At 43.3% G+C, this 26033-nt stretch overlaps 1 protein-coding gene across 1 annotated transcript in view; it reads left to right on the top strand.

The window, feature by feature from the left end:
• The window catches only part of LOC306766203 (inactive dipeptidyl peptidase 10-like), a gene marked incomplete at both ends in the record, with an annotated part of 307548 nt that overhangs the window by 135899 nt on the left and 145616 nt on the right, over positions 1–26033 (top strand). The window contains 4 exons of the mRNA XM_079253836.1: positions 6967–7121; positions 9511–9608; positions 13511–13634; positions 17997–18035. Coding sequence (XP_079109962.1) covers positions 6967–7121; positions 9511–9608; positions 13511–13634; positions 17997–18035 — 416 coding nt within the window. The remainder of the gene's footprint in view (positions 1–6966; positions 7122–9510; positions 9609–13510; positions 13635–17996; positions 18036–26033) is intronic.

Raw genomic sequence — 26033 nt, 5'->3', positions numbered from 1 at the left:
TGTGGGATTTCCTGGAAGTAAAAGAATAACGGATGTGGCCGGCAGGCAGCACGAATCCCACCCTGACTACAGAGTCAGATTATGTTTTTTGGACTAAGCTGCACCCTGATTCTGTCAGAAAGACTGTTGTGTTCCCTCAGTTCTCTGTGGAAAACCTGGATCTGCTTTTTGCAACTGAACAAGGTCCCAGTATTTTCTCTGCTCTGCTGCAGTAAAACTAAACATCGGTTCATACAGACAAAACAACCTCTGGCACACTCTACATCTCTAGCTGTGCCTTATCACAAAACATTTATCTTCAGTATCTCTGACAAAACATGCACCAGGCAGTCCGTTAGGGTGGCAAACCTGTTTTAAAGACAGCACACAGATGATCTCGAGTATTCACGGCTCGTGTACATTTCTAAATTTTCAGCCCAGACAACATAAGGCTGCATTAACTGTTTGACAATAAATAAGAAGGTAATTTCCTGGCTTCGGTGTACGCCACTCAGGTGCAATATGACCAATCGAAGAAGAATATTAGGACAGGTTGGAATCCTCCATGTTTTTATTTGCTGACAGCCCGGTGTTTTAGTCCTGATCTGAACTCTGTTATTCTTACTGTTGTTGACACTGCCTTAGGATGTTGCATTCCTTGGCTTGTTTATGTCTCTCTTCCTGCTTTGGATCTACCTCTCTTTGATCCTTTTTCCTTCTTTTTTGTTAGTGATGGCTTTTCTGATTCTGACGCGTGAGTGTTTTTCCTTTCAGGATGTTTTATGACGAATGTTCTTCAACCCTGCCGGGAGTGACCATTCTGATGTTTTAGTTTCCTGTATCTCTTTGGGTAGTTAGTGTTATTTTATGGGTTTTTTTTTTTTTGTTGCTTTTTTATGTTCATGAATTGTGATTATTTTGTGTTGATCCTAAAAGGATCAAAAGAGGGGAATGTGGTGGAATTATGCGTATAGTGTAGTTTTAATATGTTACTCATTTATTAAGTTTCTTTTAAGTAGTACAAGATATATATTCTGCATAGAGTAGTTCAGTAAGCTTAATTTAGTAGATTCATGCATAAAACTAAGTGTTCTGTTCAAGGCCTGTTTCAGCTTTGACTGTTGTTATCTCCAAGCTAGCAGTTGTTCTGACTAGTGCTGCCAGGCAAAGGTTGTTTGTGTATGCTTAAAGAACACTGTAGCACACTGAGCAGGGGCAGAGCTCTCGAGACCTCTCGCCTGCAAAATCTGTACATGGTCAATAAATTGAACAGAAAACAGTTGATTTATAGATTTATTTCTCATTGGATAAATTCCACAAGCCATTTTATTTTCATGTTTTAATTTTGGGAGATTAATATCACAAGGAGACTAATCGATATTCTCATCTGTTGGGTTTATTTGTGATTTTTACAATGTTTTGTAAAAGTCTTTGAAAGTATTGTTTATTCTGTCGGGATTGTGGCTGATATTTCCTTGTGAATCTTTAATAGAGGAAATTGTAGTTTTCTCCTTATTTGCCTTTAGTTGGTTAGTCAGGAACTTTCCAGATTTGTTGCCATGTTCAAAATTGTCCAATTGTCCAATGGTCTTGCACCATGAATTGTGTTTTTTATCTATTATTTCATTTAGATCTAATTTGGATTTTCTAATATAGTTCAGTGTGTGTTCTTCTGGGGAGACATGGTAAGCTTCCTCGAGTGATTTAATTCTGAGTTCTAATTCTGATGTTCATAGTTTCCTTCTTTTTCTTATGGGAAGAGAAGGATATTATTTTCCCTCTCATTACTGCTTTTCCTGCTTCCCACAGAACACACGCTGAAGTTTCTGCCCTGTTATTGTTTTCTAGATATGAGGACCATTCTGTTTTGAAGTAACTGATAAACTCAGGATCTTTAAGTAATGATGTATTAAATCTCCAGTTTCTAGTGGCTGGCTTACAGTTCTTACTTCTAAAGGTTAATGAAACTGGTGCATGATCACTGATTAACCATCAGTTAATCTCCTATCAGAGATGGGATGGATCTTCATCTCTGATATGTCACTCATGAGTGAACTGCTGGTTAGGAAGTAGTCTAATGTAGAATAGGAACGGTGAACTGAAGAGAAGAAGGTTTATTCTCTCAGTATCGGGTGATGAGAATGCCATGCATCGCAAAGACCAAAATCCTTCAAGTACTTGTTGTGGAAAAAATTCTGTCAATGATGAGGAGTCTGGTTCTGAGGTGAAAAAGATTACAAAGTTTATTGAACAGAAAATAAGAAAGAATAATACAAATTGCAATTTGGAGAGACAGTCCAGAGGTCCAACGGGGCTGAAGTCTGGAATGCTCTACCTGAGTCCTGGGCTGAACCATCCTTTTACCCTCGCATAAGGGCATCAGTTGTCTGCCCTTAATCTATGTTAAAATAAACAAGAAATGTCTGTTGTTAGCTGTAACCCTCTTCAAGGAAGAGAGTGTTCTAACTAATCAGATCCCAGGTGTCTGAATGCAGTCATGTCAGATCTCTACACATTGCTATGTCTGTAAAGGGGAATAAGCAGACACTGTGTAACTAAGCTTAAGTTCCTAAGTTCATCATGACCTTTTTAGAAAGCCCACAAAGCCATAATCAGAAATGAATATACACTAGGACTATGAAATATATGAAAACTTAAGTGATAACATAAAATTTCCACAACATACTGTTTAACCGTTTCAGCTGATTTCCAACCTCAATGCTTCCCTGATGAACTGTATTTGTCTAGAATAACATTTAAGCCCCCTGCTACAATTATTGTGTTATCAAAGTGATCATAGAGCGAAGTAAAGAGGGAGTGAAAAAAAGACGAGTCAACATTTGGGCCATAAACATTTGCAATAGTTAAGTTAACATTTTAAATTGATAGTGTGACTATTAAAAATCTACCTTCTAGATCTGTGATTGTTTGGTCAATATCAAACGTAACTTTTTATTAATAAGAGTTGCTACTCCTCTTTGTCTGGAATTATAGCAAGCTGAGTAAACATGTGGAAACTGGTCTGTTGAAAGATTTATTGCTGAATTTCATAAGTGAGTCTCCTGTAAGAGAACAATGTCTGCCTTCATTCCCTGCAACTGCTTAAAGATTTTTAACCTCTTCTGTCTTGTACCAGCTCCACACACATTCCAAGTGACAAACCTCAGTGTATTCATAAATTGATGAAGATGAATGCTATTTGCATAGTACTATAGCGTGTGTCTGTATGCAACCCACTGCTTGTGCACCTGCTAACTGTATACAGGACCTGGATCTGCACGTAAAGTGTCTCCAGGTGTGCTTTCCTCCTCATTATGTGTGTGTGTATTTGTGAATTGTGCCAAATGCTGGGTCTGATGTGCAATCGTGTGCATGCGCTGTGAGTCATATTTATAAATAACAAGTAAAATCACTGATAGGGGTGACATGGTTGGAGAAAGTAAAAGTGGAAAGTGAAAAATGTGACTGTGTGAAAGAAAGAAAATAATCCAAAAAACACATTCGTGTCGGGAATGGTGTAGTGGAGACGGGCAGTGAAACTATTAACTATTTTTTTAAAACCACAATTTTATCGATATGACATGATTAAGTGAAAAGTAGCACACACCAACAGGTTAGTAGAGCCACGTAGTGATGTTCGGGTCGCGGTACAGCTGTCCATTGATAAATAGTTTGTCCATGATGGATTTCTTCCTGATGGGAAACAGGACTCTTCGCCGATCCAAGATTTCTTTAGGAAACTGGTCATTAACTCCGTACGGAAGACCACAAAGTTCACGACATTGACTCTTCACCTGCTCTTTCTGTTTGTAATTAACAAACTTTGCCACGATGGGTCTTGGTCTGCCGGGGTTTGTTTTCCTCCCAGACGATGGACTCTGTGGAAGGAGATGGTTTTCACCGTTTCTTCCGGGAGCTTCATGTGAGTTTGGATGAAGGTTTTCACCGTGGTTTTGGGGTCCTCCTCAGTCTGCTTCGGCATCCCCGAAAACACCAAACTCTCCCTCATACTCCGAGCCTGCAGATCGATCACCGTTTCTGTAATTTTTTTGTTTTTGTCAGAGAGTCGTGTCATTCCCTCGGTGAGGGATTTTACTGACTCTGAAACTGGCGTTCTCCATAGCAAGCGCTTCCACCTGTCTCTGGCTGAATTCCAGCGAGTCGCGGATGGCCTGGAACTCCTTGTGGAGGATTTCCAGGAGGCTCAGATGGGCGTTGAGGCTGGATAGTTTTTTTTTAGTCTTCTCCAGGTGGTGAAATGGCTCCAGGGGAATCTGCGTCCCACGGTCACTTTGCCTTGGCTGAGGTGGATGGAGTTGATGTCTGACTCGGCTTCCCCATGACAATTCTGTCGTAACACTGATCTATGTAAAGCGTCAGGGTGGCCAAGTCCTCCTTGCTGTGCTCCAGAGTGCACTCTTGATAAAACAATGTTCCTAGTTTACAAAGAAGATTAATAACAGGTATGCAGTTCAATAGAAAGATTACTCAACGTTTTATCCCGCTTTGTGGTTTGTATCTGCCGTCTCGTAGCAATTACGTCACTACAGCATAGCGTCACTTACCTGCGTCTCTCACTTACCTGTGTCCGTCTCCTATGCATGGCATATTGTAAATTTGAAGCCAGTACATGCAAACCCAGCTTGCGTGGATGGTGTCCAATGCATGGATGCATGGATAAGTTTCTTCTGGTCTTTCTGGGAGACATCAGTCCTTGGAACAGCTAAGATACTGAAGAGGAGCCTCAAGCTCCCAGGACTCTGGTAGAGAACCCGAGCTGGAGCGATTAACAGCCACCCGCCCTACCCTGGGGAGATGGGAGGGGTGTGTGTGTGTGTGTGTGTGTGTGTGTGTGTGTATGTATGTGTGTGTGTGTGTGTAAAATCTTCAATTTTAAAGTTATTAGCTTTGGGAAACTGGATGATTTTAAAGCTTAACTATTAATTACTGGTGAAGATTAGAAGCAAATAAGTTGTGTATAGGTATGTGTATTTAAATTCACTTTGGGATGTTTTGTGCAGTGGGGCTGACCTGTCTGAAGTGAATCAATAAGAACAAAACAAAATAAATTACTTGCCTCTGTCCTTGAGGGACACGTACAGCAAAAGCAAGCCAGGCTATCATGACCCTCTCAAAGACAGATCCAGACAGTGAGGTGCATTTGTAGGACATTTCAGACTTTACACAGATATGACGATGCATAAAATTAATGCTTTCGAGAAAGTATGAAGTATGAAGCTTTGTCGAAGTCCAAAACGAACATTAAACTAATCCGACTTACTGCCGGAAATGCGGATCAAGCTCTGACACCCATCGTACAGGGACCAGACAGCCTGTACAAGGGGGCAATTCTACTCCCGGATTACCCCCCCCCCACACACACACACAGGAGTGCCCGGAGGATACAGTTGAATGCCTTCTCAAAGGCCACACATTTAGAATGGTTTGGCAAACTCCCATATTCCCTCCAGGAAATCAAAGAGGGTACAGAGCTTGTCCACTGCTCCTCCTCAATCTGAGATTCAACTATCTGATGAACGCTTCTCTCCAGGACCCCTGAATAGACCATACCAGGGAGGCTGAGGAGTGTGATTCCCCTATAGTTGGAGCACACCCTCCGGTCCCTCTTCTTAAGAAATCCCACCCTAACTTTATTTAAATATAAAAAAGAGAGTTACTTTATTCTCCCATGAAGTTTTCTTCCATTTTAACATTATCACTTGATGATGTCTAAGCATAAAGGTATCTGTGAAGGTTGACCCTTAATTATAAACTAATAAGTCCCATCGTCGCAACCCTGTCGACACCAGTGTGTTTGTGTTTGGCTGTTAGGAGCTGCATAAGACTGCATTTTCCTCACTATAACATGGATGTAAGTTATGGAAGATAAGAGGTGATGTAGGTAAACATACAGGCAAACATAAAGATTAACAAGTAGACTAACACGTAGGTTAAAATCACATGAAGACTAACGTGTAGGTTGTTTTGTGGGCTAACAAGTAAACTGTCATTTAGGCTAACATGTAGGCTGTCATGTAGACTAATAACTAGTCTAATTTAAAGGCTAAAATATAGGCTGTCATGCAGTCTAACATGTAGGCTAACATGAAGGCTTGCATGTAGGGTGTCACATAGGCTGCCATGTAGGCTAACTAGCTGCCTTACATATAAGCTAACATGTAGGCTTTCATGAAGACTAATAAGTAGGCTAAAATAAAAGCGAAGCTCTCGATTTACCAGTCGATCTACGTTCCTACCCTCACCTGTGGTCATGAGCTGTGGGTCGTGACCGAAAGAACGAGATCTACAGGCAGCTGAAACGCTGAAATGAGTTTCCTCCGCAGGGTGGCCGGGTTCTCCCTTAGAGATAGGGTGAGGAGCTCGGTCATCCAGGAGGAGATCAGAGTAGAGCCGCTGCTCCTTCGCATCGAGAGGAACCAGTTGAGGTGGCTCGGGCATCTGGTCAGGATGCCTCCTGGACCTACCTGGTAAGGTGTTCCAGGCACGTCCCTCTGGGAAGAAACCCCAGGAAAGACCCAGGACACACTGGAGGCATTATATCTCTCAGCTCCCCTGGGAACGCCTCGGGATCCCCCCGCAGAGTTGGCAAATGTGGCTAGGAAGACGGAAGTCTGGACTTCCCTGTTTAGGCTGCTTCCCCCGTGACCCGATCCCGGATAAGCAGCATGAAGATGGCTGGATAAAATTAAATTTAAGTTGTGGGCTGTCATGCTGTATAACATGTAGGCTAACATGCAGGATGTCATTTAGGCTAACATGTAAACAAATGTAAAAATCTGGAAAAGAAACTGCAACACCACACTTTGCCCTACATTTGAGTATAAACCCACACTATCAGCTATATGGGCCCAAAATGATGCAGATGCTGTGCAAGTGTAAACCTGCATTTCCTTTAACTATTAACTCTAATAAAAATCCTTGCTATTAAACAAATGTCAAACTTGAGTCCATGTCTCTTTGAAACAGAGGAGATCCTGCAGACCCATGTGGCTCACTGGTGGTCCCCAGATGGAGAGAGGTTGGCCTTTCTGGTTCTCAATGACACCCTGGTACCAAACATGGTCCTACCTCGATTCACAGGCATGATGTACCCTAAAGGGAAGCAGTATCCCTATCCCAAGGTAAGTTTCATTCAGATGGTATCATGTTTTTCAAGGGACGCCTCAATGTGGGAAGGTTCATATGACTGCAGATGATTTTATTCACCAAGATGCATGGTCAAATGTAGGAATCAGAACCAGGAGCTCCCAGGTCCAAGACAGACTGGTAGCTATATTAGTAAAGTGATCTTGCAGTTTGCTGCGAGTAGTAGGTAGGGGCCTGTCGGCAATCATTTTTATCTTTTCTGGATCTGTTTAAAGTTTACCAGCACCTAGAATGAAACCTAAAAAACAGGACAGAACTGTGATAAAACTTGCATTTCTTTGGCTTTAAAGGCAGAATGTGTACAATTTTAATTACAAATTTATGTGAAACAAGAAAGAGAGTTAGGAACATGTAGTTTGGGATTATTCTATATCATTCTATATGTGATATTTTATTAGATTGCAAGGTAATTGATCTTTTTTAAACTTTTTACAACACGGAAAACTTGCAGTACCCTTTTCAAACATTGGAGTGAGTATACGTAAATTGTAGCAGACCGGCTCTGATAAACAGCTCAAAAGCATTCTGTGCACTCGAGATAGTGTTTCAACGGCTTCATCTTGCAAGTCTTCACATGGAAGAGCCAGCCTTGCAGAGACAGACAGATTAATCAACCTTTTGGTTGTTTCTTTGACAGAAAACATGGACAAAGCTGCTTCTCTGGTGAAATAAAAAAAGTATGTTACCAGTAACTGATGCAATATGACTAGATGCTTGGCAAAATTAGAATTGATTTTGATATTATAACCATTTACATGGGAGTTTTTAATCACTATTTAATTAGAAAAAAAAGTTAAATCTGCTTCAAACTGATAGAATATGACAATGTAAACACTTAATACCTAATGCAAATTTCCAGTCGGAATTAAACTTAATTGCGATGCAAATGACTGGTTTCTTTGCATTTTAATTCCGAGCTATTTAATTAGTCTCATCCATCCATCCATCTTCTGCCACTTATCCGGGGTCGGGTCACGGGAGCAGCAGCCTAAGGAGGGAAGCCCGGACGTCCCTCTCCCCAGCCACATTTACCAGCTCTGCAGGGGGATCCCGAGGTGTTCCCAGGTGAGCCGAGAGATATAATCCCTCCAGCGTGTCCTGGGTCATCTGCAAAAAGCAGAGACCTAATCGTGAGGCCACCAAGCCGGATCCCCTCAACTCCTCGGCTGCACCTAGAAATTCTGTCCATATAAGTTATGAACAGAGTCGGTGATAAAGCGCAGCCTTGGTGGAATCCAACCCTCACCGGAAACGAATCCGACTTATTACCAGCAATGTGGACCAAGCTCTGACACCTGTCGTACAGCGACCGGACAGCTCGTACAAGGGGGTACCGCATACTCCTGGAGTACCCACCACAGGAGTCCCCGGGGGACACGGTCGAACGCCTTCTCCAGGTCCACAAAGCACATGTAGACTGGTTGGGCAAACTCCCATGCCCCCTCCTGGACCCCAAAGATGGTATAGAGTTGATCTACTGTTCCGCGACCAGGACAAAAACCACATTGCTCCTCCTCAATCCGAGATTTTACTATCCAACGAACCCTCCTCTCCAGGACCCTGAATAGACCTTACCAGGGAGGCTGAGGACACACATCCTTCCTATACTTGTGTTGCCTGACCTCTACCTCAGACTCTTACCCATCTTGCTTGTCCACTCAGGCATCTATCGGTCCTGCCTCGAACCAAACAAAACTTGGCAATGCATCATTCTAGTCACTTCAAACACAGCTGTAACATTTAAACCTTGCAAATTTTGCATCATGTCAGTGTTTAACAATCTGTTAGTCTAATTCCGTCTAACATTAGCTGAATATATGTGGACATATTCATAACATTCTAATTAGCAACAATAGCTAGCTTATCGCAGAGGTTAGCTACACTTCACTTGGATCCATATGCTATATTGTAAGTTTTATGTACTACTTCAAAAAAACATTGTAAATGATTATCATGGGTACTCCAATGTGGTTCCACCATGTGCAGGGGGTGTGGGAGGGGTAAAGTGTAAGGCCCATTACTACCACCATGTGGTGATTTGTTGAAGTAGCAGTTTTGTGGTTTGCTCATTACTGCCACCTGGTGTTGGAAGGAATCCCCTTGAAATCTTAGAAATTCTGCCATTAAACTGCTTCTGAACCAAGTGGAGTGTGTTTTCAGACAGATATGTGGAAAATTAGAGAATATCATCGAGAGAGATAAAAACAAAATAGGTCATCTCCAAGAACATCATTCATAATGACTTGAAAAACCTCAGAATTGTTCTATTACTCCATGCATGTGCAATGTTTTTACAGAGTTGCTGTAAAGTAATAATTTATTCATTTGAATATGCCTCTCCTAAGTCTGTGATTTTCCACATAGGCCGGTCAAGCCAACCCTATGGTGAAGCTCTATGTTGTCAATCTGTACGGACCGACCCACACACTAGAGCTCATGCCTCCAGAGACTCTGAAACTGCGGTGAGAGAAGCTGCCTTGATATTTAAAATCATGCTTTCTGTGACGACATTCTGTACTAGAGCTGCTGCAGTTAAAGCCTATCCATAAAAAAGGGACATATTCCAGTGTTCTCATCTGTATAAATAAACTTTTAGGAAACATCATATCAAGAGTTTATACTTCTGTGTTTCTGATTTATATTTAACTTGTTAGTTTCTGTGGATTCCGATAGTTGATAGCCGAGGGCTCCGCAGGAGGAATATGAATCTAAGGTTGGCTTGTATGTGTGTGTATGTATGTGTGGGTATGTACATGTATACGTGTTCATACAGGCAAGTGCGTATATGTGTAAATGTGTAAAAATATGCATATGTATGTTTTTTCTCTCTCTCTCTTTCATTTTCTCTGTGAGATGTTTTCTCTTCTTTCTCTTTCTCTTTTTCTTTCTGTCTCTCTTCTGTCCTCTCCAGTCTGGTCCATACAAACAATAATTCAAAATAATTAGAGAAATAAAATAAGAATTCAGAAAGTCAAGGGGATCTTTAAAGCTCCCTTTGACAAAGTACATTTGCTCAGCAGAAAACAGCATCCACAACATGATTCTGCTTGCTTAAATGCTGGACAAGACAAAAAAAAAAAAGAAAAGAAAGAGAAGCGTCAATTTGGCTTGTAAAGAGAGTAGCCTACCTCCACCTTCGGGTGGGGGGATGGGTCCTGACTGTTGTCTGTGCTTATGCACCAAAGAGCAGTTCAGAGTACCCACCCCTTCTGGAGTCCTTGGAGGGAGTGCTGGAGGGTGCTCCTTCTGGGGACTCCATTGTTCTGCTGGGGGACTTCAATGCTTGCCTGGGCATCGACACTGAAACCTGGAGGGGAGTGATTGGGAGGCTTCAACCATGTCCCAAGTGTGGAAAGGGATATTGAGTTCAAGTCGGCTGTGTTCCAAGTCTCTATTGTTGAGGCGGCCAGCCTGAGCTGTGGCCGTAAGGTTATTGGTGCCTGTCCTGGCAGTAATCCCAGAAATCGTTGGTGGACACCAGCAGTGAGGGTGACTCCTTATTCAAGCTGAAGAAGGAGTCCTATGGGGCCTTCTTGGCCTGTGGGACTCTGGAGGCAGCTGATAGGAATTGACAGGCTAAGCGGCGTGTGGCTTCGGCTGTCACCAATGCAAAAACTCGGGCACGGGAGGAGTTCGGCGAGGCCATGGAGAAAGACTTCTGGGCAGCTTCGAGGCGTCTCTGGTCCCCCATCAGGCGGAGGGGGAAGCAGTGCTCCATCAACACTGTGTACAGTGGAGATGGGGAGCTGCTGACTTCAACTCAGGACGTTGTGGGTCGGTGGAAGGAATACTTCAAAGACCTCCTCAATCCTACCAACATGTCTTCCGATGAGGAAGCAGAGCTGGGGGACTCAGGGGTGGACTCTCCTATCTCTGGGGCTGAAGTCGCTGAGGTGGTCAAAAAGCTCCTTGGCGGCAAGGCCCCGGGGGTGGATGAGATCCGCCTGGAGTTCCTTAAGGCTCTGGATGCTGTGGGGCTGTCCTGGCTGACACGCCTCTGCAGCATCGCGTGGACATCGGGGGCAGTACCTGCCTCTTAAGATTCCCCCCATAGAGTTGGCAAATGTGGCTGGGGAGAGGGAAGTCTGGCTTCCATCCATAGGCTGCTGCCCCCATGACCCAACCGCGGAAAAGCAGCAGAAAATGGACGAACGGAGCTGCTGCTTTCCCTGCTGTGCATTATTTCTCAGCAATTTTTATGTCATACTTTACAGCCTGGTTAGCCTTGCTCCACAATAACACTTGGTCTTTTCTGGAGAAGCCAGTTAGATTGTGGAACAGAACTGTTCCACTGCTGTACTTTCACATTCAAATACGCCTCATCTGCAACATGCATGAAAGGAAAACAAATCAACAGAAGCTTCGAACTGTATTCCACGTAAAACCTTTAGAAACTCCTCCATGCATTCATGTCCAGTAGACCGGATTTACATATTTATGGTTTCCACTTTGTACTGGCTTCTAGTTCAGACTTGTTTTTCTATGTCGTACTGGGTTCCTGTTTACTCTGGTTTTGAGCTTACAATGGTTTCCAGTTTATAGAGGTTTTTGGTTCATAACCTGACTAGACCAGAGACCAGACCAGAGTCTTGACCACAGACTACACCAGGGTCTGGACTAGAGTCCAGACTAGACTACAGTCCAGACCAGAGGCCACACCAGAGATAAGACCAGAGACCAGACCACAGACTAGACCAGAGGCCAACCAGATTTCTGATAGAGACAAGACCAGAATCCAGACAAGAGACCAGACCAGAGACCATACCAGAGGCCAGACCAATGAGAACACCAGAGAGTAGAATGGATTAGACCGTAGTTTAGACCAGAGACCAGACCAGAGTCCAGACAAGAGACTAGACCACAGACTAGAGCAGAGACCAGATCAGAGAACAGACCAAAGTCCAGACCAGACCAGAGACTACACCAGAGTCCAGACAAGACACTAGACCCGAGGCCAGTCTACAGACTAGGCCGGACAAGACCAGAGTTTAAACCAGAGACTAGACTACCGACTAAAACAGAGACCTGATCACAGTCCAGTCCAAAGACTAGACCAGAGTCCAGACCAAAGACTAAACCAGCGGCTAGACCAGAGACCAGACAGAGACGAGACAAGAGTCCAGACAAGAGACCAGACTGGATACTAGACAAGAGGCCAGACCAGAGTCCACACCAGAGACCAGACTGGAGTCCAGACCAGAGACTTGACCAGAGGCCAGACAGAGACAAGACAAGAGTTTACACAAGAGACCAGACCATAGACCAGACCAGCGACCACACCAGATTCCAGACAAAAGATTAGACCAGAGGCTAGACCAGAGTCCACACTAGAGACTAGACCGACGTTTAGACTAAAGACCAGACCAGAGTCTAGACAAAAGACCAGATCTGAGGCCAGAGTCCCGACCAAAGACTAGGCCGTAGGCCAGTCCAGAGACAAGAGACTAGACTAGAGTTGGGACAAGAGTCCAGACCAGAGACTAGACTAGAGTCCAGACCAGAATCCATACCAAAGACTAAATTACAGACTAAAGCAGAGTCCAGAAGAGAAACCAGATCAGAGACTAGATCAAAGGCTAGACTGGAGATGAGACCAGAGTCCACACCAAAGTCCGGACAAGAGACTTGACCAGAGGCCAGACCAGAGACTAGACCAGAGACCATTGTACAGTCCAGACCAAAGACTAGACCAGAGGCCAGATCACATACTAAATGAGAGACCAGACCAGAGTCCAGACCACATTCTAGACCAGAGACCAGACAAGAGTCCAGACTAGAGACTAGACCAGAGTCCACACCAGAGACGAGACCGCAACAGACCAGAGGCTAGACCAGAGACTATAACAGAGGCCAGACCAGAATACACACCATAATTCAGACCAAAGGCCAGGCCAGAGTCCAGACCGGAGTCCAGACCAGAGGCCAGACTAGAGTCCAGACCAGAGTCCAGACCAGATACCAGACCAGAGGCCAGACTACAATACAAACCATAATCCAGACCAAAGGCCAGGCCAGATTACAGACCGGAGTCCAGACCAGAGGCCAGACCAGAGTCCAGACCAGAGTCCAGACTAAAGATGAACTAAACAAACCTCCAGCTGCAGGAATAATAAAACTTCACCAGATGTGGAAACTTTTAAAACATGTTAAACTTTTCTAATGAAATCTTCCCTGTGAAGTTGAACTTGATGATTTTAATGGTTTATGTTTCTGATTGTTGTGTGATTTGATTTGTCGGAGCCTTGACTGTTTTCCTGCTGTCTCTGAAGCAGTTTGAGTTTTAGATTAACTGTGATGTTGGAACAAACTTAGCTTGTCTTGTAAGAACTGGACGTGACCAGTCTGAATACTCTGTGTTTCTCAGGGAACACTACGTAACCATGGTGAAGTGGATCAGCAAGACCCGGACAGCAGTGAGGTGGCTTAACCGGGCCCAGAACATGTCCATCCTGACTGTGTGCGACACCACCACTGGAGCCTGTGTAACGGTCAGTCTGTGTGTTTGTGACATTAACAGATTTTTATGTGTGTGTGGACGGTAATACTTTATGTTTCTGAATCTTTCTACTCGGCCCTTTCCCTACAAGCAGCTCTTCATGCTTCCATGTTTAGCTAGATAAGATATATGCAATGGAGAACAGTATGGCAGGTCTTACTTTTCCCTGCTGCTCAGCCCACCATGACTCCTCATGTTCACGTCATCTTCACCTTTCTCCAGCAAAAACTGCTGCTGGAATGTTTCTGCAGCATTCTGCCGCAGATCCTCTGGGTCGATGGCTGCCACCACATACAGCAAAGCTGCAGTTAATTCCACCATCAGATGGAAGCTACAGATTTGTCTCAGCAACAACGACTCAAATTCTTCCAGTATGAGGTTTATTTAATTTTGTGGATTTATTCTGCTTGGGAATTAGGACAACTTTGATCCACCTGCAGGTGAGCGAGCAGCCTCCAAGGGTGTTGAGATCAGCAAACACCAGCAGTGATTCGCACCACAGAAACCAGCCTCAGCCAGCTGTTTTCATCCTGTTTCACTAGTTCTTATGCACTGGAAGGGATGAATCATGGTGTAGGACAACACGGTGTCAATGTCGGCCAGATCCACTAAGATCCCAATTTCCATGTGCAATCAAGAATTTAGACAAACAGTTTGTGATTTACTCTACTTGGTTGTGTGAAGCATGTGCAAATGTGCTGAAATGAGATGTTTGCATGTTTCGTGGGTTGTGTTTGAAGAGAAAACACAAAAAGAAATTTCAGCCCATAGATTGGTGTCAGTTGCACATTTTGATCAAATTAGATTTAATTGATTTATAAAAAATAAGATAAAAATTCTGGTAATCTAAAGTTAGTTAAACAGGATAAATAAAAACATTCCAACGTACGCATCAGCTCCCATCTGTACACTGCGTCTGGTATCGCCTGTAAACAAGAAGTTTGTGTGATACCAGCAAGAAGTGATGAGATAAACAGAGAAAAGTCACCGAGCAAAGGAGAATGGTTTTTCTGCCTCTGTTTGTACAAGGTAAGTTTATTGTTTGAAGTGTATCAAAGCAGTTGAGAAAAACAGTTGGAGAGCATTTTATTTGATTGACACCACATAACCACAGTCAGGCCGGGGATGTGTCGGTGACGGTCTCTGCTGCTGCAGCTGATGAATTCACTCTGCTGTGAAGCCGTGTCAACGCGAAGCTTTTTATTGACTTAAACTGAGCCTTTACTGAGCCACCTTCTTAGTTACTGTTGCTGTACGTGCAAAGCTTTCACCTCCTGTGCTGTTCAAAAAACCTATTTTTATTTTTGCCTTCTGGCTTTGTTTCTCTATTGCTTTTAATATTTTTTGTAAAACATGTTGAGCTGTCTTGTTGTTACAAAGATGTGTAGTCTATAAAATAAAAATCCTACTTCGATTTCCAAAAAGTTAGACTGTTGTGTAAAATATAAATGATGTAAATGCAGACTCTCATGCAGCCACATTTTCTTTCCAGCAGAAGATAAACAATATGTCACATGATGAAACAGACATTTCATCATTGGGTGGTCGGTTTTTGATGATACATTTTTGGATTTCTGGAGCTTCTTGCTGAATCTGCTGTAACTGAGGAAGAGAAACGCTTGTTTTTACATTCTGTCAATGGAGATGCAGAACCAAATGCAGAGATGCTGAGTAGGTGCTGAGATGCTTCTTTTCATTAACAAACCAAAGCAGACAACTACAACACAACGGACCAGCAACTCAAAACTGCAACTGAGGTATAAATACACAGAGAACACAACAGGACAAGTGAAATGGATGACTGGCAGACTGGGGTGGTGGCCCCCCTTTTTAAGAAGGGGGACCGGAGGGTGTGTTCCACTTACAGGGGAATCACACTCCTCAGCCTCCCTGGTAAGGTCTATTCAGGGGTCCTGGAGAGGAGGGTCTGCCGGATAGTCGAACCTCGGATTGAGGAGGAGCTGTGCGGTTTTCGTCCTGGTCGCGGAACAGTGGACCAGCTCTATACCCTCTTTGGGGTCCTGGAGGGGGCATGGGAGTTTGCCCAACCAGTCTACATGTGTTTTGTGGACCTGGAGAAGGTGTTCGACCATGTCCCCCGGGGGCTCCTGTGGGGGGTACTCTGGGAGTATGGGGTACCGGACCCCCTTGTACGAGCTGTCCGGTCCCTGTACGACAGGTGTCAGAGCTTGGTCCGAATTGCCGGCAGTAAGTCGGATTCGTTTCCGGTGAGGGTTGGACTCCGCCAAGGCTGCCCTTTATCACCGATTCTGTTCATAACTTATATGGACAGAATTTCTAGGTGCAGCCGAGGTGTTGAGGGGATCCAGCTTGGTGGCCTCAGGATTGTGTCCCTGCTTTTTGCAGATGATGTGGTCCTGTTGGCTTCATCTGGTCGTGATCTCCAGCTCTCGCTTGAGCGATTCGCGGCCGAGTGTGAAGCGGCTGGGATGAGAATCAGCACCTCCAAATCTGAGACCATGGTCCTCAGCCGGAATAGGGTGGATTGCCCTCTCCGGGTCGGGAGTCAGGTCCTGCCTCAAGTGGAGGAGTTTAAATATCTCGGGGTCTTGTTCACGAGTGAGGGAAGGATGGAGCGTGAGATCGACAGACGGATCGGTGCGGCGTCTGCAGTAATGCGGGCTCTGCGCCGGTCTGTCGTGGTGAAGAAGGAGCTGAGCCAGAAGGCGAAGCTCTACATTTACCAGTCGATCTACGTTCCTACCCTCACCTATGGTCATGAGCTGTGGGTCGTGACCGAAAGAAGGAGATCTCGTATACAGGCAGCTGAAATGGGTTTCCTCCGCATGGTGGCCGGGCTGTCCCTTAGAGATAGGGTGAGGAGCTCGGTCATCCAGGAGGAGATCAGAGTAGAGCCGCTGCTCCTCCGCATTGAGAGGAACCAGTTGAGGTGGCTCGGGCATCTGGTCAGGATGCCTCCAGGACCTCCCTGGTGAGGTTGTTCCAGGCACGTCCCTCTGGGAGGAGACCCCGGGGAAGACCCAGGACACACTGGAGTGATTATATCTCTCGGCTGTCCTGGGAACGCCTCGGGACCCCCCCCCGCAGAGTTGGCAAATGTGGCTGGGGAGAGGGAAGTCTGGGCTTCCCTGCTTAGGCTGCTGCCCCCACGACCCGACCCCGGATAAGCGGCAGACGATTATGATGATGATGATGATGATGCACCCAGCCAAGGGCCTGGACATGGTGCCCACTGGTGCCAACCAAGTGGCAACCTCCGGCAGTTAAAAGTGAAGCCTATGCTGAAGCGCATAAAACTGCAGTTCCCCCTTCATCCACTAGGGGCTGCAAAACAGAGCAAATCCCCATAGACTCCCATGTTAAAAAGACCAACGTCACAGCAGAAATAAACATGTTTACAGCATAAATAAACATGTTTACAGCAGAAATAAACACGTTTACAGCAGGAATAAACATGTTTACAGCAGAAATAAACATGTTTACAGCAGAAATAAACATGTTTACAGCAGGAATAAATGTGTTTACAGCAGAAATAAACATGTTTACAGCCTGCTACAAAAATCCATTTTAGGTTTAATAGGTCAGCTTTACCTTCATGACAACTGTGGGGGGAGTGAACTCGCCCGTTTTAAAGTAATTTAATCTCAAAGTTCAGCATATTTAGGGGCGTGTCCTTTTGATTGACAGGTACCTGATCTCTGGCTTCAAGTCAGAAGAACGTAGAACAACTGTGGTTTTTAGCCGGTTAACAACGTGACTTAGCTTTAGCCCGCTTACCTCCGTTAGCTGGTTAGCTCCTGTTAGCTCCGGGTTAGCTCGGTTAGCTCTTAGCTACGGAGTTCGCTCGATGTCAATCATCCACCATGACGCTCACAGCCCCCCTGTCAGCTCCACCTCTTTGCCCATATTTGTATTTTCCGGGTGAGACGACACCCGATCGCCTACACGGCGATGGCAGGAACCACCCACCGAGCTTCAATTCAGCTCTTTAGAAACTTATGGGTGACGTCACGGAGGCTCCGCCCATCTCTTTATATACAGTCTATGGTGCCAACACTTCTGCTTCAGCTCCTGCCTATTGGTGTGTGAAGAGACTGCACACTGGGAATGCTGTTCCCAGTAGCATGTTCAAATAAACAGCAAAAGGCCTACCATGTGACAGAGGATTTTGCCTGGAAAAAAGCCACTGAATGGCTGTTCCAGAGTAAATTCTCACAAATTGAAAAATACTCCTTTTGTTTTAATTTAGTGATATAAAAAAAAAATAAAAAAAAAACAGTAAAAAACCTTTTGGTGGAAAACGACATGCTAAAACAGAAAAGGCTGACGTGTGGAAATTAACGTGTGTGTTGTGCTGTTCCATCTGTTTCAGAGACATGAAGAAAGCTCGGAGCTCTGGCTTTCCAAGCAGGTAAAAATCCTCTTTAACTTGTCATGATCTGCATGTCAGTGAAAGTCATGCTGCAGTTTTGGACTTTTCTTTTGATAACATAGCTGACTGCGTTAAAAACTGAGTTTCTTCCCTTTTCTCTCTTTGTTCTGTGACAACATATCTCAGGAAGTTGCTTAAAACTCCTGTTGTAAACAAGGTGTCTGCATGTTGAGCAGCATGTGTATGTGCTATGGGAAAAACCGGCGTGAAAATAGTTATAAAACCATTGGGACCTTATGATGTTTCCACAGCTTAAAACCACATGGCTGACATTTAGTTACAAACGTATTTCCAGTAGATATGAAGAGTAAAATGTGAAGAGGAAAGAGGTCAGTGGTTTGCAAATAAAAAAAAAAAACTGTTGCTTAAAACGGTTTTAGGTTGAAAATGATTTACCAGCAGTACTTGCTGAAGCGTGAAGCTGTACCCTGTTTATCACCAGAAAACATTCTGGACAACACATGTGCACCGGCAGACAACAGATGTGCTGAAATTCTAGGAAACAAAACCTGATGCAGAACTGAATAAACCTCATCAATGTTGGACCTGCATTTATATACTTCTTAAGCATACAGGTCATCATACAGGTCACCATAAAGGTCATCATACAGGTCATCATACATGTCATCATACAGGTCATCATACATGTCATTATACAGGTCATCATAAAGGTCATCATGCAGGTCATCATACAGGTCATCATACATGTCATTATACAGGTCATCATAAAGGTCATCATAAAGGTCATCATAAAGGTCATCATAGAGGTCATCATGAAGGTCATCAAACAGGTCATCATACAGGTCATCAAACAGGTCATCATACAGGTCATCATGCAGGTCATCAAACAGGTCATCATACAGGTCATCATGCAGATCATCAAACAGGTCATCATACAGGTCATCAAACAGGTCATCATACAGGTCATCATGCAGGTCATCAAACAGGTCATCATACAGGTCATCATGCAGCTCATCAAACAGGCCATCATGCATGTCATCATATAGGTCATCATACAGGTCATCATACAGGTCATCATACAGGTCATCAAACAGGTCATCATACTGGTCAGAATGCAGGTCATCAAACAGGTCATCATACAGGTCATCAAACAGGTCATCATACAGGTCATCATGCAGGTCATCAAACAGGTCATCATACAGGTCATCATACAAGTCATCATACAGGTCATCATGCAGCTCATCAAACAGGTCATCATATATGTCATCATACAGGTCATCAAACAGGCCATCATGCATGTCATCATATAGGTCATCATACAGGTCATCATACAGGTCATCATGCAGGTCATCATACAGGTAATCATGCATGTCAACATGCAAGCCATCATGCAGGTAATCAAAAAAGTCATCATACAGGTCATCATACAGGTCAGCATGCATGTCAGCATGCAAGGCATCATGCAGGTAATCAAACAAGTCATCATGCAGGTCATCATACATGTCAACGTGCAACTCATCATGCAGGTCATCAAACTGGCCATCATACAGGTCATCATGCATGTCAACACACAAGTCATCATGCAGGTCATCATAAAGGTCAACATACAGGTCACCATACAGTTCATCATACAGTTCATCTTGCCTGTCATCATACAGGTCAACATACAGGTGAAAATACAGGTCATCATACAGGTCAACATACAGGTGAAAATACAGGTCATCATACAGGTCAACATACAGGACATCATTCATGTTAAAGTAAGGCTTAATATAGAGGTCGTCTTACAGGTCAACATGCAAGTTGCCATACGAGTCATCATACAGGTCATGCATGTTGACATACAAGTCATCATGAAAGTCATTTTGCAGGTCATCAGACAGGTCATCATGCAGGTCATCTTGGAGGTCATCATACACGTCATCATGCAGGTCATCATACAGGTCATCTTGCAGGTCATGTGACAGGCCATATTACAGGTAATGATGTAGGTCATTATACAGGTCATCTAGCAGGTCATGTTTTAGGTCATAATACAGGTCACCATACAGGTCATCATACAGGTCATCATGCAGGTCATCTTGCAGGTCATCATACACGTCATCATGCAGGTCATCATACAGGTAATCATGCAGGTCATTATACAGGTCATCTTGCAGGTCATGTTACAGGCCATAATACAGGTAATGATGTAGGTCATTATACAGGTCATCTAGCAGGTCATGTTTTAGGTCATAATACAGGTCACCATACAAGTCATCATACAGGTCAACATATAGGTCATCATGCATGTCAACATGCAAGGCACCATGGAGGTCATCAAACAGGGTATCATACGTGTCAAATTGCAGGTCAACATACAGGTCATCATAAAGGTCATCATAAAGGTCTTCATACAGGTGATCATGCATGTCAACATGCAACTCATCATGCAGGTAATCAAACAAGTCATCATGCAGGTCATAAAACAAGTCATCATACAGGTCATCATGCATGTCAACATGCAAATCATCAAGCAGGTCATCATGCATGTCAACATGCAAGTCATCATACAGGTCAACATGCAAGTCATCAAACAGGTCATCATACAGGTCATCATGCATGTCGACATGCAAGTCATCATACAGGTCAACATGCAAGTCATCAAACAGGTCATCTTACATGTAAAAATGTAGGTCATCATACGGGTCATCATACAGGTCATCATACAGGTCATCAAGAAGGTCATCATACAAGTCATCATACAGGTCATCATACATGTCAACATGCAAGTCATCATACAGGTCATCATGCATGTCAACGTGCAAGTCATCATGCAGGTCATCAAACATGTCATCATACAGGTCAACATGCAAGACATCAAACGGGTCATCATACATGTCAACATGCAAGTCATCATACAGGTCATCATGCATGTAAACATGGTAATCATGCAGGTCATAAAACAGGTCATCATACAGGTCATCATGCAGGTAAAAATGCAAATCATTATGCAGATCATAAAACAGGTCATCATACAGGTCATCATACAGGTCAACATGCATGTCAACATGCATGTCATCATGCATGTCATCATGCATGTTATCATGCAGATCATCATACAGGTTATCATACATGTCAACATGCAAGTCATCATGCATGTAAACATGCAAGTCAACATGCAGGTCATAAAATAGGTCATCATGCAGGTAATCAAACAAGTCATCATACAGGTCATCATGCATGTCAACATGCAAGTCATCATGCAGGTAATCAAACAAGTCTTCATACAGGTCATCATGCATGTCAACATGCAAGCCATCATGCAGGTAATCAAAAGAGTCATCATACAGGTCATCATGCATGTCAACATGCAAGCCATCATGCAGGTCATAAAACAGGTCATCATACAGGTCCTCTTGCAGGTCAATATACAGGTCATCATGCAGGTCATCTTGCAGGTCATCATACAGTTTATCTTGCCGGTCATCATACAGGTCAACATACAGGTGAAAATACAGGTCATCACACAGGTCAACATATAGGTCATTACAGGTCATCATACATGTTGACATACATGTCAACATGCAAGTTATCATGCATGTCAACATGCAAGTCATCACGCAGGTCATCATACAGGTCATCATGCAGAACATCATGCATGTCATCATGCAGGTCATCATGCATGTTATCATGGAGGACATCATGCATGTCATCATACAAGTCATCATACATGTCAACATGCATGTCATCATACAGGTCATCATGCATGTAAACATGCAAATAATCATGCAGGTCATAAAACAGGTCATCATACAAGTCATCATACAGGTCATCATGCATGTTATCATGCATGTCAACATGCAGGTCACCATACAGGTCATCACAAAGGTCATCATACAGGTCACCATGCATGTCAACATGCAAGTCATCATGCAGGTCATAAAAAAGGTCATCATACAGGCCATCATGCATGTCATCATGCAAGTCATCATGCAGGTCCTAAAATAGGTCATCATGCAAGTGATCATACATGTCAACATGCAAGTCATCATACATGTCAACATGCAAGTCATCATGCATGTAAACATGCAAGTCATCATGCAGGTCATAAAATAGGTCATCATGCAGGTCATCATACAGGTTATCATACAGGTCATCATGCAGGTCAACATATAGGTCATTACAGGTCATCATACATGTTGACATACATGTCAACATGCAAGTTATCATGCATGTCAACATGTAAGTCATCACGCAGGTCATCATGCAGGTCATTATACAGGTCATCATACATGTCAACATGCAAGTCATCATGCAGGTCATAAAATAGGTCATCATGCAGGTGATCATACAGGTCATCATGCAGGTCATCATACAGGTAATCATGCAGGTCATTATACAGGTCATCTTGCAGGTCATGTTACAGGCCATAATAAAGGTAATGATGTAGGTCATTATACAGGTCATCTAGCAGGTCATGTTTTAGGTCATAATACAGGTCATCATACAAGTCATCATACAGGTCAACATATAGGTCATCATGCATGTCAACATGCAAGGCACCATGGAGGTCATCAAACAGGGTATCATACGTGTCAAATTGCAGGTCAACATACAGGTCATGATAAAGGTCATCATAAAGGTCTTCATACAGGTGATCATGCATGTCAACATGCAACTCATCATGCAGGTAATCAAACAAGTCATCATGCAGGTCATCAAACAGGCCATTATACAGGTTATCATAAATGTCAACACACAAGTCATGATGCAGGTCATCATAAAGGTCATCATGCAGGTCATAAAACAAGTCATCATACAGGTCATCATGCAGGTCATCATGCATGTCTTCATGCATGTCATCATGCAGGTCATCATGCATGTCAACATGCAAATCATCAAGCAGGTCATCATGCATGTCAACATGCAAGTCATCATACAGGTCAACATGCAAGTCATCAAACAGGTCATCATACAGGTCATCATGCATGTCGACATGCAAGTCATCATACAGGTCAACATGCAAGTCATCAAACAGGTCACCTTACATGTAAAAATGTAGGTCATCATACGGGTCATCATACAGGTCATCATACAGGTCATCAAGAAGGTCATCATACAAGTCATCATACAGGTCATCATGCATGTCAACGTGCAAGTCATCATGCAGGTCATCAAACATGTCATCATACAGGTCAACATGCAAGACATCAAACGGGTCATCATACATGTCAACATGCAAGTCATCATACAGGTCATCATGCATGTAAACATGGTAATCATGCAGGTCATAAAACAGGTCATCATACAGGTCATCATGCAGGTAAAAATGCAAATCATTATGCAGATCATAAAACAGGTCATCATACAGGTCATCATACAGGTCAACATGCATGTCAACATGCATGTCATCATGCATGTCATCATGCATGTCAACATGCAAGTCATCATGCAGGTCATCAAACAAGTCATTGCACAGGTCATCATACAGCTCATCATGCATGTCAACATGCAGGTCATCAAACAAGTCATCATACAGGTCATCATACAGGTAATCATGCATGTCAACATGCATGTCAACATGCATGTCATCATGCATGTCATCATGCATGTTATCATGCAGATCATCATACAGGTTATCATACATGTCAACATGCAAGTCATCATGCATGTAAACATGCAAGTCAACATGCAGGTAATCAAACAAGTCTTCATACAGGTCATCATGCATGTCAACATGCAAGTCATCATGCAGGTCATAAAACAGGTCATCATACAGGTCATCATGCAGGTCAACATTCAAGTCATCATGCAAGTCATCAAACAGGCCATCATACAGGTCATCATACAGGTGAAAATACAGGTCATCATACAGGTCAACATACAGGACATCATTCATATTAAAGTACGGCTTATTATAGAGGTCGTCTTACAGGTCAACATACAGGTCAACATATATGTCATCATACAGGTCATTATACAAGTCATCTTACAGGTCATCATAAAGGTTATCATTAAGGTCATCATACAGATAAACATACAGGTCATCTTGCATGGCACCATACAGGTCAACACACGGGTCATCTTGCAGGTCATCATACATGTCAACATGCAAGTTACCATACGAGTCATCATACAGGTCATGCATTTTTACATACATGTCATGATGAAAGTCATTTTGCAGGTCATCATACAGGTCATCATGCAGGTCATCATGCAGGTCATCAAACAGGGTATCATATGTGTCAAATTGCAGGTCAACATACAGGTCATCATGCAGGTCATCATGCAGGTCATCATACAGGTCATCATGCAGGTCATCAAACAGTCCATCATACAGGTTATCATACATGTCAACACACAAGTCATCATGCAGGTCATCATAAAGGTAATCATAGAGGTCATAAAACAGGTCATCATACAGGTCATCATGCAGGTCATGATGCATGTCAACATGCAAATCATCAAGCAGGTCAATAAAAAGGTCATCATGCATGTTATCATACAGGTCATCATACGTGTCACCATGTCAGTCATCAGGCAGGTCGTCAAACAGGTCATCATGCAGGTCATCATGCATGTCAACATGCAAGTCATCATACAGGTCTACATGCAAGTCATGAAACAGGTCATCTTACATTTCAACATGCAGGTCATCATACTGGTCATCATACAGGTCATCATACAGGTCATCAAGCAGGTCATCATATAAGTTATCATACAGGTCATCATACATGTCAAACGCAAGTCATCATACAGGTCATCATGCATGTCAACATGCAAGTCATCATGCAGGTCATCAAACAGGCCATTATACAGGTCATCATACATGTCAACACGCAAGTCATCATGCAAGTCATCATACATGTCATCATACAGGTCATCATACAGGTCATCATGCAGGTCAACATATAGGTCATTACAGGTCATCATACATGTTAACATACGTGTCAATATAGAGGTCGTTTTACAGGTCATCATGCAGGTCATCTTACAGGTCATCATACAGGTCATCATACAGGTCATCATACAGGTCATCATAAAGGTCATCTTACAGGTCAGCATACAGGTCAACATACAGGTCATCATGCAGGTCATCATGCAGGTCATCTTGCCGGTCATCATACAGGTCAACATACAGGTGAAAATACAGGTCATCATGCAGGTCAACATATAGGTCATTACAGGTCATCATACATGTTAACATACGTGTCAATATAGAGGTCGTTTTACAGGTCATCATGCAGGTCATCTTACAGGTCATCATACAGGTCATCATAAAGGTCATCTTACAGGTCAGCATACAGGTCAACATACAAGTCATCATACAGGTCATCATGCAGGTCATCTTGCCGGTCATCATACAGGTCAACATACAGGTGAAAATACAGGTCATCATGCAGGTCAACATATAGGTCATTACAGGTCATCCTACAGGTCATCATGCAGGTCATCATACAGGTCATCATACAGGTCATCATGCAGGTCAGCATACAGGTCAACATACAGGTCATCATGCAGGTCATCCTACAGGTCATCATGCAGGTCATCATACAGGTCATCATACAGGTCATCATGCAGGTCATCCTACAGGTCATCATGCAGGTCAGCATACAGGTCAACATACAGGTCATCATGCAGGTCATCCTACAGGTCATCATGCAGGTCATCATACAGGTCATCATACAGGTCATCATGCAGGCCTGCTGTTCTTTCGCATAGTTACAAAAGGCCATTTTCTTTCCATGAAACCTTCCAAACTGCTGCTTGTGCGTCAAGACCTGCAGTTTATCTCTGCAGATTTTATCAGCATACTATTATTCTACCTTCTCCCTGGATAGCATTGGTTAGACACGCATGATTAAAGATTTGATATTTTATTATTCCTAAAAGCACATTTTACTTGACTCTTCCAGATCTGAAGCATTCTTTGAAGCAGCTGGAATATTGCCCAGTATATTCTCTTTGCTTCTGAAGATGCTAGAAACATTAAATAATAATAATTTGAGGGCTTTGTTCTTCAACTTTATTCCT

Source organism: Telmatherina bonti (genome assembly GCF_933228915.1).
Source record: "Telmatherina bonti genome assembly, chromosome: 15".
NCBI classification, from domain to species: Eukaryota; Metazoa; Chordata; class Actinopteri; order Atheriniformes; family Telmatherinidae; genus Telmatherina; species Telmatherina bonti.
This window is presented reverse-complemented; position numbering and strand designations above follow the sequence as displayed.